The 15,207-nt window shown below is 44.7% G+C and overlaps 1 protein-coding gene across 2 annotated transcripts in view; it reads right to left on the bottom strand.

Annotated features, from left to right (window-relative positions):
* Positions 1-15,207, bottom strand: part of LOC147676823 (butyrophilin subfamily 3 member A3-like) — a 443,159-nt gene that overhangs the window by 200,463 nt on the left and 227,489 nt on the right. For both annotated transcript variants that reach the window (XM_086945236.1, XM_086945237.1), the window contains one exon: positions 1,046-1,078. In XM_086945236.1, coding sequence (XP_086801362.1) covers positions 1,046-1,078 — 33 coding nt within the window. The remainder of the gene's footprint in view (positions 1-1,045; positions 1,079-15,207) is intronic.

The following is a 15,207-nucleotide window of genomic DNA, read 5'->3' as shown; positions in this document are numbered from 1 at the left end:
AAATATGATTGATGTGGTAGAGGTGCAAAGATGACGAAGAAACATCAGAAACATAGGGCCTATTTACGACAAAGTAGCGTAGCGCGGTGCCACAAGCCATTAGGCTGTCCCATGCTATGTTACTTTGGAAGCAAAGGGATGCGTAATATCTGCAACAATATGACAGATCCCTTTGCTCTCCTCTGCGTTGGCGTACAATTGGCTGCCATTCGCCAGCACAGGCTCCCTTGCATCATGGTGCAAGATGCCTGTGTTGTGGGGTGATTGTTTTTGTGCAGGAAGGTACAGCTTCCTGCACAAAAATAATCACAAGAAGTGTTTTCCTCTTTCTACGTGTGCTGAAGAATGCAACACGCATAGAAAGAGGAAAAAAAGGAGAAATGAAAAAAATTTCCTTGTTGCCCCTCTCCACCCCTCCCCTGGGGTGGCGTAGCATTCGGACGCATTTCCAGGTTTACAATTTCTCGTGAGTCTAGAAATACGGCAGAATCAATGGGTCTTGCGTGGTAACACCCACAGCAACACCCATGGCATGTCCCTTTCATGCACAGTGATGTGTGATAAGGTGTCATATTTACAAGGCCACGAAAAGCCACGCAAGGTGGCTTTACGTGGCCTTGTAAATATGTGGCAGCCATTTGCGCCGCCGATGCGTCACAAAAAGTGATGCTCCGGCAGCCAAGGGGCTTGTAAATATGCCCCATAAATTACTGTCACAGTTTGTAAATTAAGGTCGTTGATTGCTGATTCTGTTTGGATAAACTGGCACCTAACAATAAAATATATCAAAATAAAATGGTCTAAACGTGTCAATTAAGAATGCACTTTTTTCACAACGTGGCTTATTGGACTTCTGCGTCAAAAGATTATATGACTGCTACCTTCAAGCCTTTGCATATTTATTTATGGTTATATTTGCTTTTGTTGTATCTTTTTAATCAAGTAGATTTGTTTCTTTCAATGTCTGTATTTTTACTTTTTGTCATCATTGTAACAGCAGTATATTTCGGTACAAGCCAATAAAACAGAAAGGGCATATACTTACCTAGTTCCTGTTCGAGATCACAGGCTGATCTTCCTGAGGAAAGAAAAAAAAGATAATTTCAGACTGTTTATCTGCAGGCGAATTACAGAGAAGGGGTGAGCATGGAAATGAAACTATGGGCAATATGTCTTCCATGAGAGTACAATGACACCTTTCTTTGTCATTCCCAAAATTATCCTAGTGCACATTAAAGGTGCTATTTATCGCATCTGATATATAACTATACAGGGGGTCCGTTATTTATCGGGTGCGATAAATATCACCTATTACAAGTTTGTGTGGAATAACCTGCAGAATTGGGGGGCATATTACCAAGGCGGGTGATATGAGATTATCGCCGCTTTAGCGCCCGTCTTCGGCCGCTATGCGGCGATAATTTTATCGCACTATTAGCAAGCTGTCGCTAACAGCAGTTAGCGACAGCTTGTAGTCGATAGCGAGCGGTTTGGGGCCCGCTTTGCATGTCAGCGATATTTATCGCTAATGCCATGCAAAGTGGGCTTACCCAACCTGTTAGCGCCTACTATCACGCTAATCGCGAATATCTCCAAAACCTAACGCCTGCTCAGACCAGTTCTAAGCCTGTATATCCAATGGGAGGTGGATATTCAGGCTAAGTCCCTATAATGATAATGCCTGAATATCGCTGGATTTCCAGCGATATTCACTTATTTCGCAGCTATCGCCGAAATTTTATAGCTTTAGAGATAAACGTTGCTAATAGCACATTATCTCTGCGATAAAACCCGGCGATGGCAGCGATAAAAAAAATGTTGCTAAGCTTATTTATATATCGCTAGTTGTTGATAATATGCCCCAAGGTTATTAAAAAATGTTTTGGAAAGCCTATTGTACTTTCTTGACCATTTAGACTGCAAGTTAAACAAACTAGATGATTGAAGCATTCTATGTTGTTAAACTTCCAATCTACAGTGTTCATTTAAGTAAGGATTTTTTGAAGGACGTCTGTTTGCCCCTCCTATTTTATTGCTCGAAAGTGAAGTGCCTCTACTTTTAACAAGGATCTCAGAGAATATAGGGGTATATTACCAACCAGAAGCGATATTTATCGCTGACTAGGCTTAGCAACAATTTTTTTATCGCTAAGCATCACCGGAAATTATCGCTGAGATAACGTGCTATTAGCAACGTTTATCTCCAAAGCGATAATTTTTCCAGCGATACCGTGAATATCGCTGAAAATACAGCGATATTCACGCATTAGCGACGAAATGCTCTTAGCCATGTTATCCACCTCCCATTGGATAACATGGCTAAGAACTGGTCTGAGTAGGCGTTAGTTTTTGGCGATAGCGGGAATATTTCCATCGCTACACCCGCCTTGCTAATAGGCGATAGCGACGTTAGCGACTGCTTTCAGTCGCTAACAGGTTGGGTACGCCCACTTTGCATGTAAATTAGCGATAAATATCGCTGAAATGCAAAGCGGGCCCCAAACCGCTCGCTATCGCCTAAAAGCTGTCTCTAACATCAGTTAGCGACAGCTTGCTAATATAGCGATAGAATTATCGCCGCTTAGCGGCCGAAAACGGCCGCTAGACCGGCGATAATTGCCTATCGCCCCCTTGGTAATATGCCCCATAATGTGTGGTACACATCGTCATTTTTAGCACAAGCAACAAATTAGGCAGTGCTCAGCGCCAGGACACCTTAGTGTAACAGTCTCGCTCTAACAAAAAAAAAATATTGCTAGGTTTATTTAGCGATAAATATCGCTAGTTGCTGATAATATGCCCCTTGGTGTTTAAAGCAATACAATCTGCATGATATGGTAAATACTGTACACTTTTGCCGTTACATTTTGACAGGTTTGATCTGATGAAATGTAATGAAGGTTGTGTTGTTTAAAGCATCAGATAATTATTGGATGCATTAAATACAACCAAACAGGGGTTTACGCAGGGGGTTGGGAAACAATGACCCACTCGTAATCAGGCCCTTAGGCCTCGATTACAAGTTTGGTGGTAAAAACCGAGGGGCATATTACCAAGCAATAGCGATAATTATCGCTATTGCTTGGTTAGAGACAAAAATTTACTGCTGAGCTGCGGCGATTTTTACCGCAAATAAACCTTGGTATTACCAAGGTTTATCGCAAATGCGATAAAAATCGCCGCAATGCATGAATATCGCTGAAAAGTCAGCGATATTCATGCATTACCGAGCTAATGCTCTTAGCCATGTTATCCACCTCCCATTGGATAACATGGCTAAGAACTGCTCAGGGCAGGTGTTAGCTTTTGGAGATATTCGGGCTTTGCGCGAATATCTCCAAAAGTTGGTAATAGGAGATAGCGATGTTAGCGACTGTTTTCAGTCGCTAACATCTTGGCACGCCCACTTTGCATGTCATTAGTGATAAATATCACTGACATGCAAAGTGGGGCCCAAGATGGTCGCTATCTCCTACTAGCTGTCGCTAACTGGTGTTAGCGACAGCTAGGTAATAGGGAGATAATTTTATCTCCGCTTTCTTGGCTTTTAAAGCCAAAAAAGCGGAGATAAATCCCCTTGATAATATGCCCCCAACATCCTTGCACATAGGGTAAATAACGATCACAAGGGGTTTGCTAAATAGCACATGTTTTATACAACACTGATTATGAGTTTTTACTGTGTACCATGGATTTGGTATTTAGAACTTGTATTGAATACCAAATGTGTGTTATTTAGAGCATGCACTAAATACAGTACAGTACCTGAAAAATAGCACATCCACAAAATGATCAGGAAGTGCCTATTGAATGTTTCTGGAGTGAGGAAATTAATCCCTAGAGAAAAAAAGCCAGCCCAAGAAAAGAAAAAAGACTCTTTCTGTGTGGGAATATGCAGGCATTCATTTTGTATGAATAAAGCAGTTTGAAACAAGGCAACCAGAATCCACTGCCATTCTCTTATATCATTCAGTTATTGTAGGATATTGGGTTATTGGTTGACTGGGGTGTGAGCCTTGGTCGATCACTAAATACAATTTTTCCAAGGCTGAAGTCACAAGCAAACCCTAAATTAACCTGTGCTCAATACTCAGGTAGCATGGTACAGATCAGGCAGGCTTAACTAAGAGGCAATGTGTAAAGTGTAACACTTCAAAAAGTAACACAGTGAACACACACCACAAAAGGATACCATAAATAGAGAACAATTTAATGGTCGCCCTTGATTGCACTACTCACCACTGAATTTCATGAGCTGACATGCCCCAAATACCTCAGAGTTCTCAGACAAGTTGATGAGTTTCACAAACCTAACGATGCTCAAGGACAGACGAAAAAACGTCGAAAGCCCAGGTGATTCCCTAATAAGGTCTCGGCAGAACACACTGGGGAGGGAGGGTTGGGAGAGGGGGGGCGGGACGGGGACTACGGTTGTTGAGATAAGAAGGGTTACGGGCGGGGGTTGGGGAGAGGTGTTTGTTGGGGTATCTTGTTACTTGAAAATGGCTTCCACTGCATACATGGACACATGGCCCGAGGCCCTACGATTTTGGAGCCCCATACCGGGAGCCCTGAGTGGAGCACACAAGAGTTGGTAGATTGCATTTGTCCTATCACTGTACTGTACTATGTTGTTGCCAATAAAAACAAATTTGATCCAAAAAAAAAAATATATATATATATATCTAAAATAGTGAAAATAAATATGTGAACACATTGAGCAGCATTTATTACTACTATTCCAAACCTACCACACTTGACCACTCTACTCCTCTAAGATCAGGAATTACCACTGAAGCACATATCAGGGAATCCCCAATGCATTCCTTTGAGAGGGCAGCCTCACCACAGTAGTGAGAAATCAAATTGGCTGTTTGTCACTACCAGGACATAGCACACAGTTAAGGCACATGTTCTACCTTTTACCTACAATGCACCCTGCCCATAGGGCTAGCTAGGGCATACCTTAGGAGTGACTGATATGTAGTAAAAGGGGAGTCACATACGTGGCACCCATTTTATGTGCCACGTCACAGCAGCAGTAAACTGCGCATGAGGCCCTGCAATGGCAGAAGCCTGAGACAGGTTTGAATGGCTACTGGGTGGGTGGTACGATCAGCGCTGAAAGCTCACCAGTAGCATTTAATTTACTGGCCCCGGGTATATGAGATACCACATTCCTGGGGACTGATAGGTAAATTAAATTAGCCAAACAGGTGTAGACCAATCTTACCACGTTTTACCATGGAGAGCACATGCATTTTACACTGGACAGCAGTGATAATGTTCCCAGAGTCCTAAAACCACCAACACGTTGTCAACATAAATAAATTCCAGGAGGAAGGCAAAAAGTTCAGAGATGACCCTGAAAATAGGGCAACGTCCAACGGGGGCAAAGGTAGGAGTCTTGATTGGCGATGAACCCTGTAGACTGACCCCATTTTCTACAGTTATATAGTTTCCTGCCCGTTCACCTCGAGTTATTGGAAAGGTATATGGCTTGTTCGGTCTTGGTTTGACTGATTTCACTGGACATTCCCTGACAAAGTGTCCACTCTTGCCACAGTAAAAGACATTGGTTCTGTCTTCGCCTTTTTTCTTCTCTTCCCTAGATAGAGGACCACTGATTCCGCCTATTTGCATGGGTTTGGGAGCCTCATGGGTCTTTGCTGACTCGTTTCTAGGTTTTTCTCTGAATGCAAGGAACACAGACTCGTTGCCCTTGATTTTTTCAGTTTTCCGTTCTTGCATCCAGTATTTCAGATTGACCACCAAGTTGATAAACAATCGATTTCCTCTGGAGGTTCTGATACTTGAGAAATAAGATCCTTCATCTCATCACCTAAGCCCCGGTAGAATACGGAAAGCTTTTCTGATTCCGGCCATTTTGCTTTGATTACTTATCTGTTGAAGGTGGTGATGTAGTGCAACAGATCAGCGTTAACCTGTTTAAGGTTGAGGAGCTTGATGTCAGCAGCTTGTACGAATGTGTGACGGGTGAACATTCTTTGCAGGGTTTCTTTGAAGACTGGAAGAGTATACAGCAGGGGATCGTTGTTCTCAACCAATGATATAGACCACTGGGTGGTTCCTTTCTGAGATAAGAAAGAATGAAAGCAACCTTGGAGGCATCATCTGGGAAGGCAGAAGCACGCACCATGAAGTGCAGATGGCATTGATTGAGGAATATACTGTACTTGGATATATCGCCATAGAAGTGTTAGAGCATTGAGAGGGTGGTGAGGACCCCCAGGAGTAATAATAAGTAAGGGTGATGATGGGGGCCGGGGGAGAATGAAACCCTAGAAGTGTGGAGTGGTGTCTTTACTGTGAAGACCTGGTTGGGTATGCCCACTGATGATGAGGGAACCCCTCTAGGAATCACCGTTTGTAGGGATAAATCGTATAGGTAAGTACTTCTGCACCACTGGGTCACACACATCCAATCTACACACAGGCAATAAATGTACTCCAAAGGAGGCTATAATTACCTGGGTGGAGTACACTGATAGACTGGAAAGAGAAGCCCTCACACCGGAATAGCCACGGAAAAGAAATTTATGGGCGCTCCTGCGCTAACTAGATATGATGAAACATGTGGCTACATGCTCCTGCATGTGCCAAATTATAGGAAAGTAACTTAGGCGCTCCTGCGCTAACTTTAACAAAGAGAATCGATTGGATACGCACTCCTGCTATGCTGCAAGTGAAAATGACCCTCGAGCTCCTGCGCATATTTGACCAGTAGGTCTTGTGGCTATTCGCTCCAGCACTGCATCAAGTGAAAGAGACCCAAGCTCTCCTGCACGTGTGTGACAAGTAAGCCTGTGGCTACACTCTCCTGCGCTTACACAAGCTTACACAAGCTATGCGCTCCTGCGTGTGCTACAAGTGAAAGAGATCCACGGGCTCCTGCCTGTATGTGAAGAAAACTTTTTGTGGCTACTCGCTCCTGCGCATGCCACAAGCGAGAGTGACCCATGCACTCCTGATAGGCTTGTGGCTACACGCTCCAGCGCTGTAGACACTGTAGGATTACGAAGGTTGGACGAAGGGACTGCATTAAAGACAAAGTAGTGCAATGAAGAACAGCCGGGGCGATATCCTGTATACGAAGCGATGTCGGGTTGAGCACTGCGGGTTTTCATGCGGTCTCACACGGAAGTGCAATGCCTGCTGACCTGTATGTCACTTCTTGTGTAGGGAAGCAGGACCGCTAACCGATCTACTTCGTTTCCTTGTTATGGAAAACGCCCGCAAGGCAGCGGACCATGTATACTAACAGTCAAATAGATGACAACCCTCCCGGTGCTGCTCAGGGACAGAACCATGACAGGAGGATGCCAAGGTGTCCAGAACACTGATTAGCAGTCCATTGTCTTCAAGGGGATTGCAAATTGTGCCATCTCCACGGAGAGGCACTGTTTGCTCCTCCTTAATATCCACCCCAAACTGGGGTATCTTGCCACATCAGAGGCAGACTATGTTACCCACGGGTGGTTTTTCTGTGACCTCTTTATCTGTGAACTGGGTAAATTTGTGGGAACCTTCAATTCTTCAGACAAAGCTCAGGCGACCATAAAGTGCATCTTTACACCCCAGATTTTCTCTGGAGCTGGTTGAAGCAGAGGGCATTCGGCCAGCTGTTTTTTTTAAGCATCTTTTTGTGGTGGACAAATGGGATGGAGGGCAACGGCCCATAATAAGCCTGAAGGAGTTGAATGAGTGGTTGGTTTAATGCCATTTCAAGATGGAGAGTATGCCTCGACCTAAAGGATGCCTATTTGATCTTCCCAATCTTCCCTCCTCACCACTGCTTCCTCCAGTTTCAGTGGCGGGGCACACGTTTGAATTCACCACACTCCCCTTTGGCTTGTGGTCCATCCAGTGGTGCTTCATGAAAGTAATGCGCCCAGTGGTAGGATTTCTCAGTGCCCAGGGAATTTTCTAATCATCTACCTGGATGTCATCCTCTCCATAGACCAGTGTTTTCAGGCTCTGTCTATGCACCTTCAAACAGCAATCTCTCTCCTGGAGTCACTAGGCTTCATCATCAATCAGGAAAAGTCAGTCCTTATTCCTTCGCATTCCCTGGTATTCCAGGGTTTTGTGATAGACTCGATCAATGCCACTCTCAGACTCCCTTCCTGGAAATTGACCAAGATCAAGCATGAGCTGTGTTGCCTAGCGCTGAGACCCTCCTCCTCCCTGAGACAGATTGCACGGATGGTGGGACTGCTGTCATCATCCATACATGCCATTTTCCCAGGCCCCCTTTATTATCAGGTCCTCAAACACTTGAAAGTCTTTCACCTCAGGAAGGCCCTCACACATTCCCAAGTTGTTGCCTTAAATGGAGGCATGGAATGGCCATGCAAGTTTCAGTTCTTTGCCAGACCTGTTCATAGAGTCTGATGTAAGCAGCACGGGCTGGGTTGCAAAATGTGGGGACTTCTCCATAGGTGAAAGATGGTCCTCGCAAGAAAGATCCATGCACATCAATTCCCCTGAACGCTTGGCAGGGTCGTTCGCAGTCTGATGCTGGACCAAGGACTGGGTGCAATGCTATGTCCTTCTCAAGACAAACAACGAGGCGGTGGTGCGCAACATAAACCACCTCGGGGGTACCCACTCCAGGAACCTCTTGGATCTGGCCTGCAGCTTTTTGGACTATTGCCTAGAGAATCAGTTCTCAGTGACAGCACAACATCTCCCAGGGGTGACCAATCAGGTGGCAGATTGGAACTCCCATCACCTTCATGACATGAGCCTCTGGCGCTTGCTTCTCATGGTGTTTCATGCCCTTCACACTAGATAAGGCTCATTCTCAGTGGACATCATTGCCTCCCAGTATTACAGTTGTCACCCAGACCCAGAAGCAGTAGCCACAGAGGCCTTCCTCCTGGACTAGCAACCTGACCAGGGCTACACTTATCCTCCATTTGCGATGATCATGCACCTCTCGGCTCTAGTACAGAGACTGAAGATGGAGATTGTCCTGATGACACCAACTTGGAAATCGTAAGTCTGGTAACAGGTTCTACTGGAACTTTCTTGGTATTTTCCAATCCTTCTACCCCTGTTTCTGGATCCCCCCCATGATTCATAGGGGAATCCCCATCAACTGATCCACAAGGCTTCTCCGTCGCTTATGGCCTGAAGGATTACAGGGAATGCTGGAAAAGTCCTGGGCTTTTCGGAACAAGCTTCATCCCTTCTCTCGAGAGCATGGGTCAACAGCACCAGTTGGTGTCCATTCAGTGGGGGAGCATTTCCTGGTGCAGAAAAGTTTGAGAGGCATCCGCCTATCCCTTCCCCCGGACCCCAGCTATTCTGCCCTGTGGGATGTAAACGAAGTCCTTAACATGTTCTTGTTCTGGCGATCCAACAAATACCTCTTGCTGAAGGAGCTCTCCTCTGTTTGGTCTCATGTTGGCAGGTCTCCTATGTAAGAGCACTGGACTTAACAGGTAGAGTTTTTACCATGAATGGGATTACTTTCTACACTTCCCGAGGTACAAATGTAATTCTCATTTCGTTACTTATATTTCCTTTCCAGCTTCCCTGAAACTATGTATTGTGAGATGTATAAAGAGCTATGAGACTATGACAGCAAACATCCACCCACATGAAGAGGAACAGCTATTAATAGCCCTGAAGAAACCATTCTGGGCAGTCTCTTCACCTACCATCACTAGATGGGTTTGTTGGGCCATGCAAGAAGCTGGAAAAGATACCAAACTGTTTGGGGCTCACTTTGTCAGAGGAGCTATGGCGTCAAAGAAGTTCTCCCTTGGAGCCCGTTTAGATGATATCCTCAACGCACTGGACTGGCGTTCAGACTCTAGATTTAAGAGGTTCTATTTCAAACCAGTCCCTAATATGGCTAAGCTTTAAACCAGCGTAATCCTCCTTTCTGATCATGACATAAAATGAAATATTTCCTAGCTATCGTAACAGAAAGTTTTAATTCTATTAAGGACACGAAGTGAGGATCAACCCTCCCGGTATTGCATATTCCCTTTCCAAGAACAGGAGAACTACGTATGGGTAGGTACATATTAGTCTTGTACAGTTGATTTGCCTCGTTTGTAAAGATGCTGAATCTAGACATCTATGTTCTGTAAGCATAATCCGCATATGGATTCATACATCTCCATTCCTTCTCACTAGTATCTGGTGCGTGGAAACAGGATTAATGATGCCACCATCCGTCTGTAGTCCCAGGAAGAAAGAGGAGGAGACGACAGCAACAAGGGACTATGGAGAATGCCTTGGCTTCAGCTGAATAGACATCTTTAAAGTTTAAACTGTGACTTTTTCCCTCTGTGTCGTTAATAGAATTGAAACTTTCTACTTCAAAAGCTAGGATATTTTTTATTCTGCCATATTTTAAGGAGAGATTGCAAGCACTTTAGAACTGGTTAGCAGTGGTAGCATAGTCCTCAAAACCCCTTCCTGCACATAAACAATAAAAAAAAAGAAATGACAAAAGTTACAAAACGTAATTTAAAGATTGTTCATGTGCAGGAAGGGAGACCTTCCTGCACATAAACATATTTCCCTCAACCCAGGCACCCTTGCACTATGGTGCAAGTGTGCCTGTGTTGGCGCTAGCCTGTTAAGTTTAGCACCAGAGCAGGGGGGAAACGCAGGACTGCACCATATTGTTGTACATATAGTGCAGCCCTGCGTTGCTGAAGTGGCTGAATGATGCGTTAAGCCAGGAAGGTTAACGCTGCACTCCGTCACTTCTTTGTAAATATGCCCCTATGAGTCAAAATTTCAAGTACATTGCGCCACTGGAGCGTCACTTTTTCTGATGTTCCATTGGTGCAATGCCCTGCCCCATATATACAAAGGAGCGTTGAGCTACTTTGTGTGGCTTAAAGCAGCTTTGTAAATATCGCCCCCTTTCATGCTTGCTGCGAAAAAGGGGTGTGCAATGGGTCTTGCTATGGGTATTACACTGCAAAACCCATTGCTTTTTGTCACTGCCCCAGATTTACAAGGATCTGTAAATCTGAGGCAGCACTAAGAACTAATGCCACTGAATAGCAGGCATTAGATTGGCGCAACAAAGAGAAATACTTTGGGGCATATTATCAAGGGCAATATCGCCACTTTTGCGGCACTTTTTGCGGAAAAAGCAGCAATATTTTAATCTTCCTATTAACAAGCCTGCGCTAACAGGCGTTAGCGCAGGATTACAGGCGTTAGATGTCGTTTTTTTTCCACTTTGCATGTCAGCGATATATATCGCTAATGGCATGCAAAGTAGGCGTTCCTGACTAACACGTCATGGAAACACTTGCAGACACAACTTCGCTCTATTATCCACGCGGCCCCAGAACCGCAAAGCGATTAAAAAAGCTAAGCTAGCCGCTGGTATCGACGATAATTAACGTCAGCAAAAATCCTGGGGCCTCATTTATGAGGCTGTGTGTCACTTTTACGTCGGCGGTGCGTCACTTTTTGTGATGCACCAGTGGCGTAAAAAATGCACCTTGTTGCGCCAAATTTACAAAGTGACGCATCTAGGTAGATGCGTCACTTTGTAAAGCCCTGCACCACATTATACCTACGTCAGGTATAATGTATGCAAGGGGGGCGTATTGACGCAAGGAAGAGTCGTAGAAGTGACGCAGTGAAATCTATGAGATTTCACTGCGTCACTTTTAGGACGCCGTTGCGTCAAAATCTTACGCCTGCCTCACAGCAGGCGTAAGACTGACGCAGGCCCTTTCACATGGGGCTTGCCCCATGTGAAAGGACGCATTGCTGGAGTTGCGTCACTTTCGTGACACACTCCAGCAATGCGTCACTTTTGCGCCATACAGATACGTCAGAAATACTGACGTATCTGTAACTCCTTGCGCAATGATGCGTCATACTGTAAATATGACGCATCATTGGTGTCGCAGGGAGGGCGCAGTGAAAAGTGACGCATCGCTGTTTTCACGCAGCGATGCGTCACTTTTCATAAATGAGGCCCCTGACTTGCCTATCTGTCACATGGGAGGTGGATTGTACGGCTAAATCCATATCTCCCTATCATTAGAGATTCCCCTATCGCTGCAGGTTTATCGCTGGATTCCCAGAGATAATCCCGCATTTTCCCGCTTTCGCCAGATTTTCAATCGCCTTGGAGATATGCGTGGATAATAACGCGATATCTCGGCTATTAAATCCAGCGATAGGTGGCGTTGGCTAAAATCGTGCAAAGCGGGAAATGCAATATTTATCGCGTTTCCTAGATAATATGCCCCTTTATTTCTCTTTGTTTTTGCTCTTTATATGCGTGCTGTATTCTGCAGCACACATAGGAAGAGCAAATTGTCTATGAAGATTGTTAATGTCAGTAGTTCCCAAACTGCGCTGTGGCATCTTTTTGCGCTGCCAAAACCTGCCAGGGGTGCCGTGGTCACAAAACCATCAATGCTGAACACCTTACTGTTCAACCATTAAACTTAGCAGATCGTTTAAACAAACTACGGGGCATATTACCAAGGGCATTATCGCCGCATTAGCGGAACTTTTTCCCGCTAATGCGGCGATAATTTTATCGCCCTATTACCAAGCTGTCGCTAACACCAGTTAGCGACAGCTTGTAGGCGATAGAGGGCATTTAGGGGCCCACTTTGCATGTCAGTGATAATTATCGCTAATGACATGCAAAGTGGGCGTGCCGAGATGTTAGCGACTGGAAACAGTTGGTAACATCTCTAACTCCTATTACCAACTTTTGGAAATATTCGCGCTGAGCGCGAATATCTCCAAAAGCTAACGCCTGCTAAAAGCAGTTCTTAACCATGTTATCCAAAGGAAGGTGGATAACATGGCTAAGAGCATTGTCACGATAATGCATGAATATCGCTGATTTTCCAGCGATATTCATGCATTTCGCAGGATTTTTACCGCTTTTGAGATAAACCTTGATAATATCAAGGTATCTCAGCGGTAAAAATCCTCGGTGCTCGGCGATATTTTTTTCCCGCTAACCAAGCAATAGTGATAATTATCGCTATTGCTTGGTAATATGCCCCTACATTTCTAACTATAGCCACTAGATGCCATTATCAGCACACGCCTAGGTTTAAGATTTTAAATGTCATGCATTCGGCAACAAAAAGTCAGTAATAATGAAAACTGGGTCTAGAAAGAAAAAGATTAAGGGTTTTTTAAGAATGTGATTTATGGCTGTGGAATATATCTATATGTTTTAAGAAAGTTGCAGGGAAAATCTCAAACGCCAAAATTGCAAATATGACAAAGCAGTTCAAGGCTGACTTGTTTTTCATTTCCTTCCTGTATAGTTTTAGTTTTTAACACTTTGGGCCATATTATCAAGAAAGGGCGATACATTATCGCCGCTTTTATCCGCAGGAAACTGCCGCTAAAGCGGCGATAATGGGCTTGATAATATGCCCTTGTGAATTCCCATAGAAGCCCAGGTTAACACAAGAACCTGGGCTTCCATGGGAATTCACAAGGGCATATTATCAAGCCCATTATCGCCACTTTAGCGGCAGTTTCCTGACGATAAAAGCGGCGATAATGTATCGCCCTTTCTTGATAATATGACCCTTTATTTTTCCAATAAAGGAGAGTATTCACATTGCATGGTGTACAGCATCGTCAAACTCAAAATCAAACCGTTCCTGACAGTTGCAGCACAATCGTGGGCATTACCTCGACCAGTGGAATGGCAATATTTCAACAAACACAGAACACTCAGCCCCTCCCCGCCACCCCCTCCCCTGACCCCCATCCACTTTGTCACGCTGAAAGCTGTCTATTTATGACAAGCGTGTCGAGCAACTGCCTGCAGCTGTGTCCCCATCGCTCCACTGCACACAGCCGTGTGTCCTTGCACTCCTTCCTCCCTGAGCCCACTCCCTCCGGCACAATGCCACTGCCTGCCTGTGAGCTGGAAGCTTTCTTGGTTGTTTCTAGATGAGCCCTCAGCGGTCCCCAAGTGTCTTTGGGGCGAGTTGTCGATGGCATGAGGCTAGCATATATCTCCGCATTAGTGTTGCAGTAGGTCAGGTTGGTCAGCCAATCCTGTAGCTTAGTGGCCGTCTTCCTGCCCCAGTGAATGGCCACTTCCCTCTTCGCCAGTAGTAGCCCTAGGGATGCCAACCTCCTGACTTTCTTGGAAATCTGGACTGTATGACCCAAAAGGGCGATTTCAGGAAGGGGGACAAGTGGGACCCCAATTATTTTCCCTATTGTCTCATGCACTGCAGCCCAGTATGTGTGCAACCAAGGACATGTCCATGCCAAATGTATATAGTCAGCATGTGGGGATGCGCATTTTAAACAATTGTGTGGTTTGGTAGCGTCCTTCTAGTATAGTTCATATTTATTTCACTGTGCAACCTATAAAAACTTATTTGTATCTTTGATCATATTTGACACACTATGGGGCATATTACTAACAACTAGCGATAATTATCGCTATGTTGGCTTAGCGGCAATATTTTTATCGCCGAGCTGCGGCGATTTTTATCGCTTAGGAACCTTGCTATTATCAAGGTTTATCTCCTAAGCGATAAAAATCGGCCGAAATGCATGAATATCCCTGAAAAGTCCGCAATATTCATGCATTACCGAGCTCATGCTCCTAGCCATGTTATCCATCTACCATTGGATAACATGGCTAAGAACTGCCTAGGGGCAGGTGTTAGCTTTTGGAGATATTCGCGCTTAGCGCGAATATCTGCAAAAGTTGGTAATAGGAGATAGCGATGTTAGCGACAGCTAGTAGGAGATAGCGACCATCTTGGGCCCCACTTTGCATGTCAGTGATATTTATCACTAATGACATGCAAAGTGGGCGTGCCAAGATGTTAGCGACTGGAAACAGTCGCTAACATCGCTATCTCCTATTACCAACTTTTGGAGATATTCGCGCTAAGAGCGAATATCTCCAAAAGCTAACACCTGCCCTGAGCAGTTCTTAGCCATGTTATCCAATGGGAGGTGGGTAACATGGCTAAGAGCATTAGCTCGGTAATGCATGAATATTGCTGACTTTTCAGCGATATTCATGCATTGCGGGCGATTTTTATCGCATTTGCGGTAAACCTTGGTAATACCCAGGTTTATTTGCGACAAAAATCGCCGCAGCTCAGCGGTAAATTTTTGTCTCTAACCAAGCAATAGCGATAATTATCGCTATTGCTTGGTAATATGCCCCTATGT

The sequence above is a fragment of the Lissotriton vulgaris genome, chromosome 12 (assembly GCF_964263255.1).
Source record: "Lissotriton vulgaris chromosome 12, aLisVul1.2, whole genome shotgun sequence".
NCBI classification, from domain to species: domain Eukaryota; kingdom Metazoa; phylum Chordata; class Amphibia; order Caudata; family Salamandridae; genus Lissotriton; species Lissotriton vulgaris.
This window is presented reverse-complemented; position numbering and strand designations above follow the sequence as displayed.